This window comes from Rhipicephalus sanguineus, chromosome 1 (assembly GCF_013339695.2).
Source record: "Rhipicephalus sanguineus isolate Rsan-2018 chromosome 1, BIME_Rsan_1.4, whole genome shotgun sequence".
Taxonomy (NCBI): domain Eukaryota; kingdom Metazoa; phylum Arthropoda; class Arachnida; order Ixodida; family Ixodidae; genus Rhipicephalus; species Rhipicephalus sanguineus.
The window spans coordinates 242,644,784-242,664,101 of record NC_051176.1 but is presented as its reverse complement, the minus strand read 5'-3'; the positions used below and the strand labels follow the sequence as shown (position 1 = coordinate 242,664,101).

Here is a 19,318-nt window from a genome sequence, read left to right as displayed (position 1 = left end):
AAATACTATGACTTTGAAGGGTATACTGGTTTGTGCTAGTTGGTAGGAATTCGTCGTACAGTTACTTCCGCTCCTCTGAAGAACGTGTTTTACCCTTGTCCCGCTTTCTTAGGAGGAAGGCAAGTAACTACATCACAAATCAAATGTTTTTTTATGATTACTTTAGCTTCAAATTTTTCCATAAAAAAACGTTACGAACCGTTACGGAACATTTTTTTTTTCGTTCCGGAACAGAAACGGAACGGAACTTTTTGCGGTGGAACGAAACTAAAACCGAAACGAAAAACATTTCGTTCCGACACCCTGGCTACAGCATAATGCAGTAAAAAGAAAAACGACACCTAAATATTCTCAGCGCAAAAACAAATTAATGAATGAATTGAAGCTTACAAATTCAAGAGCGCAATACCCGCATTTAAAAAAAACTTCTCAATGCCTCTGCTTTGGTGAACCTGCTTCGTCCTTCGCTCACCACAGTACTACACTATCTGCAATGCTGAGCATCAGTTCAACTGCAGAACAGCTCAAATTTCAAAGTGAAAGCACATGCGCCCTTTCTGTCGATGAAGTCCCCACTTCCCGCTGGAGCCAAAAAGGTCAGATGCATAAAAAGCCCCTACCATCTACAGCAGATACAGTGTCCAAATGAATAGTATGAATGGAAACGCTTATAAGTTCTCAAAACACACAATGTGTACAGTTTTTGTGCAGCAAAGCATGTGGTGCAACATGCAATGAAGACTAACATTAGATATAATTCAGCACCACAGTATGAGACAAAACAGAGGTGCTTCAGCCAGTTCAGCATTTGGGATAATTTTTCCGGCAGGTATAAAAGCTGTTTTGGAGCAATATTGCAGCAGAAAAAATGGTGTTTTGTATTACTTTGACCAGTACAACCATAAATGACTAACTACTTGTTGCAGATCCTTATTACTGCATTAAAAAGAAGGCTGTTCTACAGTAAATAAAGACACAAGGCTAACAGTAAGACAGAAAGCAGCCATCAATCAGGCTTGTCTTTCAAATGGAAGAAAGCCATGATATATTGCAAGCCAACTTTGATTTAGTTAGGCAAGAAACCAATTTTTACTTAGGTGTGCAAGAAACTGCATAATGTTTTTAAAAGCATCAATATTAAAATTATACACCCAGGCATAATAGAGACAAAAATTACAACTGCACAACAATGTTGCATAGTCAAGCATAAAACAGAAAGTGACAGCAAAGCAAGCCCTTCTGTGTTCTTATCGGCAGATTTACCTTGTGGTTAGCTTCACCACAGTACACAAAACATGTATTATGGTGAAGCATAATTTAAGTGGTAAGAGAAGATATGGCATGTTTGGTTTCTGCAAGCAATGGGTGGTAAAACATAATCCAAGCCAGAAAACCTGCTGCCTTCCAAAAAGCAGTTTTAATTGAGGATGAGAACCTTTGGTTTGTGATTGCCTAGAGATCAGTACGCCCTGTCATTAGCTCGACTTAGTATGGCTTTTTTTTTTTTTCTGGGGTTTAACGTCCCAAAACCACGATATGATTATGAGAGACGCCGTAGTGGAGGGCTCCGGAAATTTCGACCACCTGGGGTTCTTTAACGTGCACCTAAATCTAAGTACACGGGCCTCGAACATTTTCGCCTCTATCGAAAATGCAGCCGCCGCAGCCGGGATTCGATCCCGCGACCTTCCGGTCAGCAGCCGAGCGCCATAACCACTAGACCACCGTGGCGGGGCGACTTAGTATGGCTAAAGCATTATCACGTTCCACAACGATTTGCTATTATTTGGCGTGCAAATAACCGTATAACGCCTATATCGTGTGAGGCAGCATAGTGGATGCACGCCAATAATGAGCACAGTACGCAAGCCTCGTGTCTAATGCTGGCTGTAACGTCAGCATTCAGATGCATCTAGGGCTATGCTGCTAGATAAAAAACATCAGACAAACACTCTTCACTGCCATGCAAGCAAGTGAAGATAGTAAGGTCAGGCGGAGTTGGCCAAATATGTACTTGCATGCACCTAGCTGTGCGCATCCAAGTAGAACTGCAGCAAAATGGCGCTCTGTTCAGTCAGCACTGATAAAAGCAATGATAGAAAAAAGTACTCCTAAAGAAATGCAGCCATTCACTGTAATGTTGACCACCTTGCCTAAATTGTAGCCTTGGAACAAGAATAAAATTACGAAATAAATAACAGCAAGAAGGTTTGTTTGCTTCAGTGTTTTGATGGTGTGTCTTCCAATACCCTTAAGGGCATCCAGAATTGAGATGACATATTTCTATAATAAATATAGGAATGGCACAAATAATCAACATTTTAAATAGAAATATTATAATCTATGTATTGAAATTTTATTTGAGAAATCACTATTTGAAGTTGCCGAATATTTGTCTGCTTAAATAAAGAATAGTAGTGCCTAAATCAGTTGTGCAACAGAAGTGACGCGCTTGGGAACTGAACTATGAATTACTCAGCTGGACGAGGGCCATGGGTGAGTAGAGAGAACAGAGAACAACAGAATGCTTAGCTAGTTGGTAGGTCAGGTGCGCAGACACAGACACAAGAGAAATGTGTTGTTTTATTGTTTGCTTCCATTTGCTTCTATCCATTTCTTCATACATAACCTTCTGTAACAGAGAAAAGCTCTTCACCAAACGCACGTGGGACAGTATTACAGCTAGGCAATGTCTGCTTATCTTATGTAATCTCTCACATTTAGCCCCCCTACGAAATTTGGTCGTCAATACAAAACAAATCATTATTTTCCAGTTTCACAATGTTTGCGTCCCTTTAAAACAGTGTGTAGGGTTGTAGTATTTCACTTATCCCGTACACAACACTATGTGCATTCAGTGAAATGCTGCTCTTTTGTTCCATTACTCCAACGTTCCAGTGAGAGGACCAGCATCAAGCAGTACAACACAGTGTTTCCACCATGCTAAAACAGTACAGCCTGCTCTCACATGAAAAAATGAAACACAAGCAAGTCTTGCCATTTCTATGCCATATCATTCTGTCATTGGCAGACTACCAGAGTGTCCAGCTGTGCTTATAATAAGCAGAACTGGCCACTCTGGGCTTCTTTTTTTACCGGGTCGCTTCTAGAGGATTCCAGTCACTCGTTGCATTTTTTAGCTTATTCACATTTTTCCTACAGATTTGGTTATATTACTGCTCATTACGTTCACTAATAGTGCGCTTGTCTATTGCTTTGCATAGCTGAGCACTGAAATCAAACATGCATTATGGGAGTCAACACACACACTGGCAAACGTGCAATGAACAGAGTGAAGACTACCCTGGAGACTATGTTCAAAAGTAAATATGTGCTGTCATTCATAGTTGCAAATATTTTTGCTGTACAAAATAAAGTTGTATTTTAACTTCCCTTCATATTTGAGTTACTTTTTTTATTATAATTAAAAATATTTTATAGAATGACAAAAGTTATTAAACTTCCGCTTCTTTTGGGCTTCTTTGAAATGTCGCACCACTTTTTGAGGAGTCTTTTCAGATGATTATTCGTGTCTTAGTTCGGCGACATCTGGCAACTCTGCAGACTCCTCTTAGAGAGGCCCTGCAACATATTTTGAACGCAATCAGAAAATGCTGCTGATCAGTACTCAAGGTGCCTCTGAACATGTGAGCCAAATAATATAGCGCTGCACGTAGCAGCGAATTGACAGTTTCATTTCAAAGACAGCTGAAAATAGCCTGCTCTCCTCTCGGCAAACTATGCAGCTGGCGGGACCGACTATGTCATCAAGGGGACAGACACAACCATTAGCCAATTTCATGATTACAAAAACATCCTCAGTAATACTTCTATTCAATAAAACCTGACTGGTGGGCTAATTGGTACTGCATATCTTATGTTTCAGCGCAAGGAAACAAAACATTTCGTCCTCGTACTTCCTTGCGTTGAAACATAAGAATACTTCTATTGTTTGCTTGGAGTTCAATAAATAAAAGATGTATGCCTCATCTTCAGAAACACCAAAGAAATATTTCGTCTTAGCACTTCTAGTCTCTATCGACGGTCATCAGTTTAATGTTTTGTGTTTTCCCACGTTTGTATAAGGCAGCACTGAGCATAGTATAAATGCACTGTTTAAAACAGTATGCGCCCAAGTTACTCTTTTTCGTCATACTGAGCTGGCTACGACAGTACTTACTGACGCGCACCATCATTTCCAAACCCACCAGTACTTTTGCCAGTGCATGCTTGCTCTCCGAGTTAGATGCCTCTGCAGACATTGCTTGGTGCTCAGTCAATTGAAACTGCTTCAAAATGAGCTACCTGTATCTGACTACTATTTGTTAGTCAAGCTGAAGCAGGACAAAGCCGGTGCACACTATATTCTCACAGAGCTTGGCCAGACTTTAAAACAACAGTCGTGCTTTCTGGGTACTGTGACCACCATGGGGTGCCGCAACGGGCTGGTGGGGTGTTCATCATCTGAAATGCTCGAGGACATGACACGTAGCTTTCTGCTCCCTAGTCATTCCTCCCTTTGTAGCTTCCGTCGAACTCGTCAGGGTGAAAGAACAGAGAAGACACTCAAAGCCTGTGACCAACTCCGTTTATACTTGGCAGATTCAAAAAATTTTTGCAGCAAGATATTTGTGAGGCAATAAACTCCTACAGTGAGGTCATTTGATGATTACTTTGAAAGATGTTGCAGGGCCCCTTTAACTGCCAATGTCACAATGGAAGTGTGAAGTGCCATAATTCACACAGAGGTATTCCATCCACTTCTATAGCAGCTCTTCTGATACACAGATGCTACCACAACCTTCTGAATTATTGAACCATTATAATTTGAGAAAGCCAGCAAGAGAGAACCTCAACTTTCAGATGACAAGGCAACAGGTGGAAAGCTGCGGCCATGTAGCTTCACCATATGTCTGCCAGAACAAAGTAGAATTGAAAAGAAGTAGGTAGATAATGCATGCTCCTTTGCTACAAGACCTTTGTTATAAAACCCAGAAGAATTCTACTTATGCACACAAGGCACACGTAATCATAGTGTATACAGCAAAATAGCGCAAGTTATCTGTTTCTCCGTGCATGGTACGCCCCGGTTATCACACATCATTGCTTCTGAATACTTTCAGCATTTATGTTAGCCAAGCAAAATAAATGTGAAACATACTTGAGTGAACTTCTAAAAAAACTTAATGTCCGTAGTTTCCTTTCTGCCGCATGAATCATAGATTGGTTCATTTCGCACTTACTGGAATTTAAATATCAACGTTAGTAGAAGCGATTGCCCAGCTACAAAGCACTACCGTTCATCAGCCACCATTCAAATTTCCTACTGCATATGAAAGCAAATGATGGCAACCAATTTTAGAATGACGGAGAGCTGAGCTAGTTGCTGAGTATTCATTCTGAAAGACAAGGCATGCAAACACAGCCACAAGAAGGAAGTCAAGACACCACAAACGCTGTGGCGTTTGTGGTGTCTTGACTTCCTTCTTGTGGCCATGTTTGCATGCCCTGTCTTTTAGAATGAACCAATTTTAATGTTCCCGAGGGAGTGGCCAGGGGGGTACACCAGGCATGTGCACAGATTCTACTTTTTGCACACCATTGCTAGCTAGCAATAAAAGTTGTAAATTTTCAACCATGAGTTGATAAGCAGGTTGTGTAACACATTTCTGTCATAAACTGAATTTTCACTGCCTCACTTATTGCAAATATACTAAAGAAATGTCTATATTATTACCTCAAGCTGGTTTACTTCCTGCAGAAGACGAACAAGCTTCCTGTATGCTAAAACAATTACTTTAGACCTCGAGAATGTGGAACAGACTAAATTAGCACTTTGCAGGTAGCCACTATTCAGCTTCTTTCTTGGTTTTACAAAATGTTATTAGATAAGCCAACATGTTTGTATATGGGAAACATGAGTGAAGACAGGCACCGCAAAGACACAATCACGGTATGAGGACTGGTATATACTCTAGCAAAAAAAAAATGTTATGTTATTTCCAGATATGATGCTGGCTGCTGGCAATATGTTGCACAAATTTCAGAGTACCAGCTGCCACAAGTATAGGACTACGGGAAGTGGGCCGATCCCAATAGTGCCCCATTCAGTGTCAAACAGTATCTCAAAGCCGAGGAGCAATGGATGAAACTGACATGCTCTCACTTTCATAAGCAGCTTTTTGCAATTTGGTGTCAACAGATATGAAGAATGGTGGAAACTTTCCCAATATATCACACAGTCCATGCAGTGGAATGCATGTGTGTGCTCATTTTTGCAGATAAATTGCTGCTATGTAGCTTGACGCACACGCCCATCATTTTAAAAAACTAATTCGCTTTGGCATGAAAGATGTATCTGTGTTTCTGGATTAATGGGTAAAGCACGAGGACCTTATGCTGAGGCACCCTGGTTAACTCCTCCATCGCACACATAACTTTTCACATGAAAGTGTTTTATACCGGGTTCCACCAAGAGTTCAGTGACATATTTTCGTCACGGATATCACGTTAATAAAATGGCCGCCAATGGATCAGAAAGAAAAAACTGTAAGAAAGAGTTCCCGCCAGGAATCGAACCTACGACCTCTTAGTCCGCGACGGTAAACACCCGGCGCTCTACCCACTAAGGTACTGAGGCAGATGCACACACTCCACAAACGCACCTTATATCTTTCACACATTCTCTCTCGCACGGTGGTCTCTGTGGGCGGGGCTAGGTGGGGCGGGGTGATGCCGCCATCCGTGAGCGGTGGAGTGATGTAATGTGGCATGACGCTTACTGGCGCCGATAGAGGACAATTCGGTGACAACGCAGTTAATGTATGGACTCCGAGATGGCGCATCGGCGCAATCTCGTCTCGATACCAGCGAAAAACACTGGCCGCGCTAGCATCGGGGAGTCGTCCTAGACGCAGTTACGTTCTTTGTCTTTCGCTTCGTGTTAGCCTGCGACGGCTCGTTGTTGGAGTAGGGCAGCTTCCACATGCACCAACGGTGTTTCACCGCCGACTGCTTCGAGTGCGATAGCACCGGCTAATAAAACTGCTGCAGTAAGCGCTGCAGCAAGGCAATGATGTCGACAGGCGAATGTTGTGCTTTGAGAGCGAGACAGAGGCCAGCGAGACGGAGAACACCTGCGTGCGTTCGCGGCTCAAGCTACGAACCTCTGCCTCCCGTGTTGCTGAAGCGCAGTGTGGTAGTGTATGCATGAGCACAGGCAGAGGTTATCCTATTACTCGGGAGTGTACACCTTGCCGTGTTTCACCTTAAATGACGACGCTTTGAAGTGCATATCGAGTACCAGTGTTTATTATGTGCTTGTTGATGTTATCCTTGTGTGGGATTCACGATACGCTGTGTCCACGTATATGTTAAAAATTTCAGCTACCACAACGGTTAAATCATGATCACGGGCGTTAGTCGTTGTGATGGAGATGTGCCACTAGGCGTCAACGTGGGTACATCCATGTCAAACGGTACTATAGCTGCCAAACAACAATAGACGTTGTACAAGCTCTCATATATCACTACACAATAAGCACTACTTCTGTGAAGATGCATTTCAATTTCGTGTTCTACCGATTCCTATGACAGAGGGATCAGCCATGTTTTTTTTTTTTGAAGAAGCCCAAAATGAGACAAAGCAATAAACTACCACAATGTTCCTGATATGACACAAGGATTGCCCTAGATTAAAATAGAACTATTCCAGTTGTCAAAGATGTTTTGGTCTAGCACCCTCTAGGCTTTCGCAGGAAGTTACATTTAGCAAGGAAGGACTTCCACAGAAAAATGTGTGGAAATGGTAACTGTTTTCCAGGTGGCACGTAAATTATGCATGAACGAAAGAAGAGGAATTTTAAGGGATTGTTTTTATTGTTTAGACCTAACATTAATGAGAAGTAACAGACAATCAAGCCAAGGAAAGTACGGGGATTGTTATTTGTAGTAATTATGATACAAACTTGAAGAAATTAAGGTGGATGAAAAGACAACTTGCCGCTAGCAGGGACCGAACCTGCAACCTTTGAATAATGCGTCTGATGCTCTACCAATAGACCCTTTTCATAATCTGCAAGTGCGCTTCCCTGCGCTGCACATTCACCCAACTAATGGCAGCACCTGTTGTGCTTCGAGTGGAGAGAAGGTCCTAGTTGCACGTGCTGGAGCTTGTATATTATGCGTGTCTACATCAAGAGAGCAGAGTCTACATTTTCCGTGTCATGGAACAAGCAAACTGCATCACAGAACAGCCAGCTTTACAAATATGAAAAGGGTCTTTTGAGCTACGGCAACAGTCATCCTCCCGTCCACTTTATTGGGCACATCTGTGCATTTAAACCTGGGAGTGTTAGTCAGCACCGCTCGTAGCCATAATGGAAAGTGTGGAACACATTTTTTCTTGCCTGCAGGCATCACACAGCATGTAATATTTTTACGAGTTGGCAGCTGACCAATATTCCCTCGCATACTACCTGAAGGCATCAAGTCTGCCAGAACAAGACCTTTGCTATGAATGAACAAAAAAAGGGAACGTAGATTATGTATGCAACATGACTGAAACACCGTTTGAAAAAGTGTGGGGACGACAGGCACATGACAGTAAATGTAGTCTTGCTTTGACATCAAGGGAAGAAGACAAAGCTTATGTCCTTTCGTTTTTTTTTATTTTTATGCCCATGTCCTCCTTTTCACTCATTATCCATCAACACGCAACTTTACCAAGCAACCCAACTTGCCACTCATATCAAAGAAGATTCATCGACATTCAGTCTGAAATTTTACTAGTTCTTGAAGACTTCAATTATCAAACTATCTAATAATTACTGCAGTATTCAATGATTCCCTGAAGTTGTGTGTCATCATCAATGGCGCTGCAGGCATTTGGTGTGACATCAGTTTGCCGGAATGTGGCACTCTGTTAAATGTAAGCACTTGTGGGCTGCCACTTCAGTTTAGTGCTGCTTCTCTGGCTCACATAGGTGCAATACCTAGCAGACAATGGTCAGTGTGTGATCTATGTACAGTCCGGTCCACTGTTAAAGGGAACACTCAGATTAGCGCTTTTCATGTTATTGGCCCCCTAACGGCAAGTGGATGTGGAATGATTTTTTGTGCACGGCACTAGTCTGTCAAAGGGAGTCAGAACTGTCAAGCATCAGTTCTGTTGTGCAAATCTAAGCGACTATGCTTTTGCGAGAGAGCGAAATTCGGACATGCCCTGCACGCGAGTGTTCCCTTTAACAGTGTACCCGTCTGTACCAAGCTTGTCCGCTTGCAACGCCTGCACCTGGTGCGAGGCCTGTTGCAGCCATCCGTCTGAATGCCTGCCACTGGATCCAGCTCAACGGCAGCAATCCGACATGCTTAGGCACTTCCCCACTTTTCGTCAACTATACATTTCCCTTCACTTTCAGGGTCGTTGCACTTCAGCCTTTCCTCTCTCTCGCTCTTTCAGTGCTCAAGTGTGTTTATTCCTCGGACTGGCAGGCCTGTTAACACCAGTCTAAACTCTTTGCCTTCAAGCTGTCAAGATGCATATTTCTCGCCTCTGCTCAACCAAGCTCCAAACGGGCCCATTAATAACAGCTTACCACCACCCTCGTCCCACTTTTATGACATTGCGTTCCTCATAATGAATAGGTGGGGTATATAAAGATATAAAATACAATCCTAGCAAATTTTATTATTATAGCCCTCCGTAAAAAGATAATAGCAGAAAAACATCAAGAGGAAGAGGACACAGATGGAGCACCACGCTTACTGTGAAAGGTATTATAATACATTAATGATGCAATTATACATGCCAACAATCATCAGTTGGGTCAGCATTAATTAAATTCGTATTGTTTAACAATTGATAGGGCATAATGTGTATAGCAAAGCATCGAAGTGGCTTCCAAGAGATGCAGTAGTTGAGGACAATATTATTATAAGAACTTCAAAATTTTCAATATGCACGTGAAAGAGTTTGTCAACCACCCCCATCAGAATGAGGCAATAGCAATAAAGAAGCAAGCAAGCAAGTAAGAAGATGACTCAACAGCAGAATGCCATAACCCCAGAACCCTGTCTGCAGATGGTTTGAGTGTATCCTCTTTGTAGGGAACTGTGTCATGTAGTACTCCAGTTTTTTAAGTCATAATAATTTTATGTCAGTTAAAAAACTATGCTTAGTCTAGCATTTCTTTCAATACAGTTATGATGTATTTGCCTTGTCTTGTATTTTATACCAGCCTGAAAAAAACTTAATGATCCCGCAGCATGGTTAATGAAGCTCCAATTCTGAGAAAATTAATGCTAGCACTTAAAAACTAAAAATTTTGCTATTTAAACATCCCCGTAAGGCACAGCCTTACTTCTTTTATTGCTTACACTGAGACTTTAAAAATCACTTCTTACTGCTACCATTTTACTATTGTTGCCTCCCCATTATTTTCAGGGTTGCCCTCATTTAGTGCTGCTATGAGAAATCAAAAGACATGCCCCTTAGACATGCCCCTTAGACATGCCCCTTATACTTAGGTATAGACTTCTGGCAGGAGTGCTTGTCTCCTGTGGACCCTTGTGGATCATTTCAGACTGAGATAGCCTGCACGTAGAATCACGGATGCATCTTCCTAGTATACTCATACTACATCATTGTGGCAACAATAACACACCAGCACAGCATATTTACTGCTGCGGTTGACCTCTTTCAATGTGATAAAGACGCAGCTGGAATGTTTTTGTCCTCTGCACCAGAGTATCGACAGAACCTGCATGCAAATATTCACATGAGGTCCCGCACACAGCTTCCCACCATGAACACGCGGCTTCAGTTACATTAGTGCAAGCCTGTCATGAGTAAAGGGGCATGAAGCACGTGCGGAACGTCGGAATGTGGCGATGGTGCGTGGGGAATGGAAAATTCCCCGGTGTGCACTCCTGCCATATCCGCGCATGCCATTGGCCAGGGAGGGGCACGTGGCACGCGACCCGAGCCAAGGTGAGAGACCCCAGGAGAAGAGACTGGCATTGATCGGTGGAGTTCGAGACGAGCAAGGTGGTGAAAGCCAGTGTCGCACCCACGACAAGACCAGCAGGGGCTCAGTTCTGGAGGCAGCGGCACGAGAGGGTGGCCGTCGACCTTCGGGTCAACCGAGAGAGGCTTCCTGGGCTTGCAGGCAGCCTCATGACAGCAGTTCTCAGGGCATCTGCAGCTCTTCACCATCTTGACAAGACGACTGCAACCCACTGTTCAATCCTCGGAGAACAACGTCGGCAGTTTGGTCCAGTGGCACTGAGTAGAGGCCGATATCATTAGGCCTAACCAGACAAGACCGACGTTCTCGATGAAGACCGAAGTATCGGCGATGAAGACAACTAGCAAGGTGGCTTATCGACGACGACTGTACACGTCTACAGGAGCTTCGACGACGGGACAGGGAGTTAACTTTGGTCTTTGGCACCGAACCGAGTCAGCGGACATTACGAACAGTAAGAACATTCGATTGGGGTAGCAACAGACTGAGAAGCCATAGTGGCCAGACTTTCAAGCTAGGAGAGCTGAACATAGCGTGAACGTTTTGTGATTTTAATTAGAAATTGCGCACTAGCCTAGCTTTCTTGCAGGCGTTACTTTTTGTCGTGAATTGGGATTCTGTTAATTTTTTGCCATGTTGTGTGAGATAAAGTTTGTTTGCCATGCCACAGCCGTCTCTCACCTCTCTCTCCCAACTCCATCCCACACTGCAATCGCACCTGAGATACGCGACAAAGCCATCTATAGTTTCATTGCTGACGACAGTCATGAACAACTGACTGATCAGTTACCAACACAGTTGCCACTCAACAGTGCACTGTGGAATACAATGGACAAATTTGTGAAGTATTAATATTTACCAAAATACGGTACCGTGAATCAAAACTTCAGCAAATCACTGAATTGAAACTTGTGAAGCCATGCTCAGCCAATGAATGCCTTATGCCAGTTTCACATGACAGTGACCTTGCTCCAAGAGCGGCATGGCAGCCGCCACACGAACTCCAGAACCTGTTTTCTGAGCGGAGCGTGCCGCTGCAATCGGCATCGCAAAAGTTGGAAAAGTCACAAGTGGCAGAGCATCTGATCAATGGTGGAGCCTCCGTGAGCAGTGAGGCAAGGAGCACAACACAGGGGCAGGTTCAAGTCGTGGATCTGGAGAAGCAGATAATAGGTGCTGTCCGAGCAAAACTGCGCATCGCAGCGGTGGCCGTCTTGCGAGAGCGGTGTATGTGAAACAAAGCTGTGTCCGCATGCTGCAGTGTCGTTAGATCGCCGTGGCTGCCACTGCGCAGTCCCTTGCATGTGAAACCGGCTGTAGCCACAGTTCACCATGATAAATAAGGGAGGACTAGTAGAATTACTACCTCTCTGTCCTCATCCCATTTGCTTGCACTCATTGCAGTGGATTGCAATGAGCAACTTGCCAAAAAAGAAGTACTAATATAATAATAATAATAATAATAATAATAATAATAATAATAATAATAATAATAATAATAATAATAATATCTGGAGTTTTACGTGACAAAACCCCAATGTGATTACGAGGTACGCTGTAGTGGAGGGCTCCACAAATTTCGACCACCTGGGGTTCTTTAAACGTACACAGATATCGCGCAGTACACGGACCTTTAGCATTTTACCTACATCGGAATGCAACCGCCGCGGCCGGGATCGAAGCGGTGTCTTTCGGATCAGCAGCCGAGCACGACAAGCACTTTGCTACCATGCTGGCAACAAAGTTCACAAAATTCAACTCGAACATAAGTGTACAGCAAGATTCCTATAAGAATTTAACACTTTCACAGAGGCATCAAGGAATGTGCAAGTGCAAGACAGAACTGCGCTTTTTTTTTAGCAGCCCCAACATGAAAGGTGCACTCACCTCAAGCTCCTTCTCAACGCTGAATTGCCGTACCCTTTCCTCCACTTGAGAACCTCGACGACCATGGTTCTTCCGTCCCCTTGGAGGTGGTAGGGGCATGTCAGGCCTTTTCGGGCTTCCACCAATCGAATGTTTCTTTTGAGGTAGAGGAGGTGGGACATCTTCGTAACAGTTATCGTCCACTAGTAGGCATGGGCTTGAGTGGATCCGGCTGACGCCAATCGGAGAAAGAGGCGGGCATTCGCTTGCAGCTCTCGGACAGTCTGGGGAGTAATGCCTCCACTGTGGTGTCTGCGCAGTGCGGCCGGGCGGAGGTGACGAATACTCCATAGGTTGGTCCTGGGACATGAATCCACCGCAGTTGTCGGGTTCTTCCATGCATGGGTACGACGGAAGTGAGAGATCCCGCCTGCTGCTGTGGAGCTCTTCGAAGTACTCATTGCGCAGTATGAGAAACTTTGTGCCCTGTAAAAACACAGCAAAAAACTCGTTCAAATACCAGGACGGAACATATTATAACATTCGCTCTTTCAAAATTTCCACGAATTATGCAATGGTTCTTGTTGTTTTATATGCATTGTTTCTGAAGACATGAAACTGTCCCTATAGTCTGCATAATAATGTTGCATCATGTTCAATGCGACTGGCTACACCAAAAATGCAGAATGTAGCTTCAAAGGCATACAAGGCATTTAGTAAGTGCCCAAAGTCCTGAAAAATTCCTTTAGTACGCTGCAAAATGCAAATGAATGCTGTGCTTTAATTGCTTCCCCTAAATTTGAATATTCAATATTACAAAGATGAGAGCAAGCAATGAAATAATGAATAACTTTAGTTGACACATGGCAATGACAAGCGACTATTGACACACGTTAACGATTGTACATAAAAGGCTTTAACGTCAAGTGATGAAAAACTGTTGAACAGAAGCACGGAAGCTTGGGCGAGTTTGTAAGACATCATGACATAACTTCAAAGCGCTAAAAAACAGGGACAGACGAAAAAGAGTGGACACGACGAGCGCTAACTTGAAACTGAAATTTATTACAAGAAGATTGGAAAAAGGTAAACCCTATTAGATGGCGCACATGCGTGCACACTTGCGCAGACTGCTCACAAAAGCCCAAGTGTCCACTCTTTTTTATCTGTCCCTCTTTTTTAGCGCTTTGAAGTTGCGTCATACTGTTGAACAGAAAATGTCTAAGCCAACGTTTTCGACATGAGCACTTGTCTTTGTCAAGAAGTCAAGCCCTCTTGTCAAAAGGTTGACTGCACAACATTCCTTGTTAAATGATTATCACTTCAAGCATCCATCTTCCCCTGAACTTCTGTCTTCTTTGTAATGCCAAGTGGCTCTCACACAAAAGGACATTAATGCCTCTGTCACACGAACAAGCAAAAGCGCTTTAACGTAAGCAGTTTTTTACCAAGTTGAACTATTTTTTAATGAAGAGTTATTGCGCAACAGACACACGGCAGTGATGATCTGTTTTTAGTTTCCTCCCGAACCTGCTATGCAAAGCATGGTGCTAGCTTTTAGAACAGAACCAGTGAAAATAAAGTTATGTACCTTGAAGTAAAAGGTTATTGTATTACACGTTCATCAAATAAACTTAAAGGGGCCCTGCAACACTTTTTCAGCATGGTCAGAAAACACTGCCAATTGGTAGTCGAGGCTCCTGAGAACACGCGAGCCAGGCATTATAGCGCAGCACGCAGCCTGGAATTTACAATTAATTCTCAAAGCCAGCTAGAAATCACTTCATCTGCTCTCTACAAATAATACCATATACCCAAATTATTGCGCCATATACCAAAAATTCACGGCCGTTGGCCGATTTGAGCATCGTGAGCTACATAGTTACCGTGGCCACCGCGAAATGCCGCCACGTGCCTGTGCTCGCAATCACGCACAGGCACGTGGCGTGCGTAAGCTGTGCATTCAAAGAAAACATGAAAAGAAAGTGCCCAACGTCACGATGCGTGCTGACGAAGGGACGCATCTTCTTGCTCCGTTGACATCCTTCTTCCTGCGTAATTTTCAGTGCGCTCGCTGGTACGAAAGGAAAGAGAAGGCGCTTAAAGCATGCGGCAAATCCCTGTAACTCCACTCTTACTTTACGGAATCTAAAAATTTTTGCGGCTGTCGATTCGTGAGGCAATAAGCTCTTTTAATGAAGCCATTAGACGATTACTTGGAAAAGTGTTGCAGGGCCCCTTTAAGAACGCCAGATTCAGAAATGTTCACAATACCGCGGCCGCAGTTTCCTTTGTTCTGCACCTGTCGGTAAGCACCATCACGTCAAACCTCCAACCCGCTCAAACTGCTTACGGGAGTACAGAAAAAAAAAAGCACATTACTGTGTTTACTAAACCTCCTGCAATACACAAAATTCTTTTTCACGATGAGTAAAGGCAGCGGAAAAACACACATTTGCTTAATTTTTCTTTTAATAGATGATAACTACCGGCACCCACTGCTTTTGAGGCTACACCTTTCTGGCTGTAACAGAGATCAATGAACTAGGTTTGCAGAAGCGACTGCTTCTGGAACTGTGTGTCTACCATGTGTCTAATGTGTGTCGACCGAGCATCAATCATGTGTCAGCGGGTTAATCTTTTAGGGGGAGTCTTTTTGCTAAAAAGATTCTGAGTGTCCCTGTCAAACGTACACTCAAAATCTACAAAAGTATTCTGAAGCCAGCAACAGATACTTAAAAGCCCAGACACCGTCGCACTGTGAAGTGCATGCTTATGTGTTATTAGAAATTATTATGATTGATACAAGACCAACGACATTCCTGACAGCAGTATTAATAGCAACAAGCAGTGAAAAGGCCTGAATCATGTATAACCATTCATGAGCAATTAACAGGGCAAGCAAACTTCAATGTGTTTATTTAGAAGCATAGAAGTCTGGGCAAGTTGGTTATGGTACATCATGGTGATGTTCACAGCGCAAAATCAACCTGGGAAGACAAAAAAGAGTGCCGACATCACACATGGAAGCATGGAGTTTGGCACTCTGTTCACTCTCTTCCGTCTTCTTCCCCCCTCCCCAAGTCAGTTCTGAGCTGTGCACACCACTACAGTGTACTCATTTGCCTTTGGTCAGTTGTGTGTATTGCGTAAGGTAAGTATTGTGTTCTCTAACTGAAACATCAAAATAAGCTATCAAAAGATGCCCACATGGGGTGCTTCGACAAAACCTCAACAATGTTGTTGAGGTATTTTTTTGCGGACAGTGAATTTAAAATAGATAGTCATAAAAGATGCTTCCAGCCTTTATGTCAGAAGTACTGGCTCACAGGTTTCCACTGAAAGGCACGATGACAAATGTTCACCAAGGTAAGCATATATCATTATGCACAACCATCCAAATGTTAAATGTCGAATCTAATGTTTTCTTTGAGCAAAGACATCCTTAAACAGGCGCAATACCGTTTGAGTCAGTGCCATATCATTTATCATGGTGGCACTAGTTCCACACCAGAAAGAGGCACTTTTTCCCTAAGTCACACTTCTTCAAATAGCTACCAGACTAACCTGAGTGGCTCACGAATGATTCCTAGCAGCTATCCGGAACTAAGTACATACACTCATTCAACGCCTCCTATAGGCGTTGGCTCATTCAAGAACATAAACGAATTGGGGCAGGGGGCGCAGGAAGAAAAGTACAGCGTTTACGTTCAACAAATAAGAGTTGTTTTAATAGGATGCTATACGGCAAACAAAGTGATAAGATAAATGACGCGCACCACAAGCAGGAATTCAAAACGATTGTGTCAACCGCATTTCCCACGTTATCGTTGGCACTAGGAGAACTGCTCGTAAACGTTTGATAGCACGACAGTGCACCGCATTTGCTCTAAATCGTGGTAGCTCGGTCACGGAACAGATCCAACGAAAATCGAGGAGCTCACCTCAAAACAGACTTGTATTTAAAATGTCCCGCACGCGGAGTTTCCTTTAAGACGGTAATTACGGTTAGGGGGTCAAGGACCAAAATAGACTGCCCATCGTTTTCTCCCGACAACTTGAAGCGAAATGCATTTAATGTACTCACGTTTTCTTCTTTCACACACGCTAGCCTGTTGACGAAGTCCTTAAACTTTTGTCGGATGCTATCTGCAAGAGAACAAACAAGTTCGTATTACGGGTTGCACAGATCGCCGGCAATGACAACACGACGATATCTGGCACATCCCGATTGTTTCCCTGCCTTTAGCGTCATATATTAGGGACTACATTTAAACACCGTCAGAAGATGCAGTGCCCTATCAATACTACATGCACATGCGATGGCAACACGGAAATAAGGCAGATAGACACGTCCGACAATGGCAGCAGCCGAAGTTTGCTTACCTTTGTGAACAGGATCGTTCAAGTAATGTCTGAAGTGTTTCACGAGTTCCGGGTTTGTAACTTTGCCTCCTTTATCTATTAAGTACTGCTTTACGAGTTCAAAGTTAAATTCCTCTATACTTGTCATTGTCAATTGAAGTGGTGCCTCTTAAGACACCTGTTTAAAGCCCTCTCCAGCCCTCTCTGCCTTGGGAGGCGACCGACCGCGTTTACCGTTGCTCACGTGTTGCCAGACGTGGGCAAGAAAGTTTGGTCGCGACCGTGAGAAACAGGTTCTCCATGGCCAAATCTAGCCGACGAGCGCAGAAAAGAGAGTTACGGTTTCGGTATCCGACCCCCAACTGCACAAGCTAGTGCGCCCGCCAAAGGAAGTTTCAATCAGGACCACGGCGTAAGCAAAACGAAATCAAGTATTCTTGCACCGTGGTCTGGACTAAGCACTGTATTTCTGTCAGTATCTCTTTTGCTGACAATAGAATATTCTCTTTTTGCCTACATTAAGAAACTCCGCTGTATTGTCGGACTAGATCGATCCCGAACACTGCACACACAGATTGTTCCCTGCCTTACCAATTCGGGGGAAAAAAAAGAAAAACAGAGAGAGAGAGAGAGACAGAGAAACGTAAAGTAGATTGCCTAGATTTCTTTTTCTAGTTTTCAAAAGCACCAAGTTATTCAGGAAGACAAACTGAAGGCATGGGCAGGCAAAATATTTCCAAACTTTTCTAATACCGAAGTCACGAATTCCCATTAATGAAACGGTAACCTACTTACACATTCGAGCTGTGTAATTATTTCCTCCGACCGATCTTTATCTGACTGATGTAAGTTGAAGTGATTCAAGTAATTCAGTCAATAAGAGCTTAGCACTTCTCTGAGGTAATTCATTTAGTAAAACCAGCAGTTAGAACTTTATTATAAAGTTACAAACTACTTGTAGTTCTACAAGTATTTTTGCAATGTATGTCACTCATGTCAGCAATCGTCCACAAAAATAAAAATTTTTTAATATGATTGGGACCTAAAACGAAAACATGCTGCACATCTCGTGTAGCGTGCCCATTCTTGTACACCAAACATAGAAATGCTGTTCTGGGCCGACTTGAATGAAACTTTTTCATTTGAAAAGAATAGATAAATTCTAGTGACTGTAGCAAGCAGAATATTAATTTAAGATCTGTAATTAAAAAAAGCCAAATATCAGCAAACTAAAGAAATGGGAGCTTACAGTGTAAAATGCATCGGTTAGAACATCTAAAGTAGAAAATTTTGAAATATGAATTTACTACTCGTGTGCATATGCTACAATGCTTTGCAAAAGTCGCACACGCATATTAGTGCCAACATTAAAATTGGTGTGTAATGCCAGGGGCGGATGCAGGGTTTATGGGAAGTCTGATATCTAAATTTGAGTATGGGTCATCAACACCCATACTCAGCTTATATATCCCAAATTAAGGGGGCAGGCAGCCTATCCCCCCCCCCTCATCCACCAGTGTGTAATACATCCATTTTGTCCGATTTAGATGTACTCTTAGTCATAGTTCACACAATGATATCGTTTATCCGCGATGACTTACAGAGGTGGAAACTTGATAGTGTTTGTTGTGGTTTTTTTTGTTTTTGTTTTTTTTTTGCAATTGCTACCGTGTTTTATTCATTTAAGGAGGTGATGAAAATGTGCTTTCGAGAGTTACTATATTCGAACTTTTTATATAGCAGGAAATTAGAAGGAAATTGATTACTTAAGCGACGCATCAAGAAAACGAGCGTACATGTGTGTGCATGCGCGCGCGTTTGTTTGTGTGTAATAATAATGATAATAATTGTTCGGATCTTGCGTCCCAATGCCACGACATGATTATGAGGCATGCCGTAGTGCAGGGCTCTGGAAATTTCGACCACCTGGGGTCCTTTAACGTGCACTTAAATCGAAGTACACGGGCCTCCAGCATTTCGCCTCCATGGAAATGCGGCCATGCGGCCGCCGCAGCCGGTATTCGATCCCGCGACCTTCTGGTCAGCAGTCGGAGCGCCAT

General features: G+C 43.2%; 1 protein-coding gene and 1 non-coding gene across 2 annotated transcripts in view; both read right to left on the bottom strand.

Annotated features, from left to right (window-relative positions):
• Window positions 1-17,500, bottom strand: part of LOC119375438 (uncharacterized) — a 114,984-nt gene extending 97,484 nt beyond the window's left edge. The window contains exons 1-3 of the mRNA XM_049412612.1: window positions 17,280-17,500; window positions 16,981-17,042; window positions 12,915-13,379 (exon numbers count right to left, since the gene is read on the bottom strand). Coding sequence (XP_049268569.1) covers window positions 12,915-13,379; window positions 16,981-17,042; window positions 17,280-17,406 — 654 coding nt within the window. The 5' untranslated portion in view covers window positions 17,407-17,500. The remainder of the gene's footprint in view (window positions 1-12,914; window positions 13,380-16,980; window positions 17,043-17,279) is intronic.
• Window positions 1,659-1,731, bottom strand: Trnas-gcu (transfer RNA serine (anticodon GCU)). The gene has a single exon. It is a non-coding gene; the product is annotated as a tRNA-Ser (tRNA).
• Window positions 17,501-19,318: the final 1,818 nt, after the last annotated feature.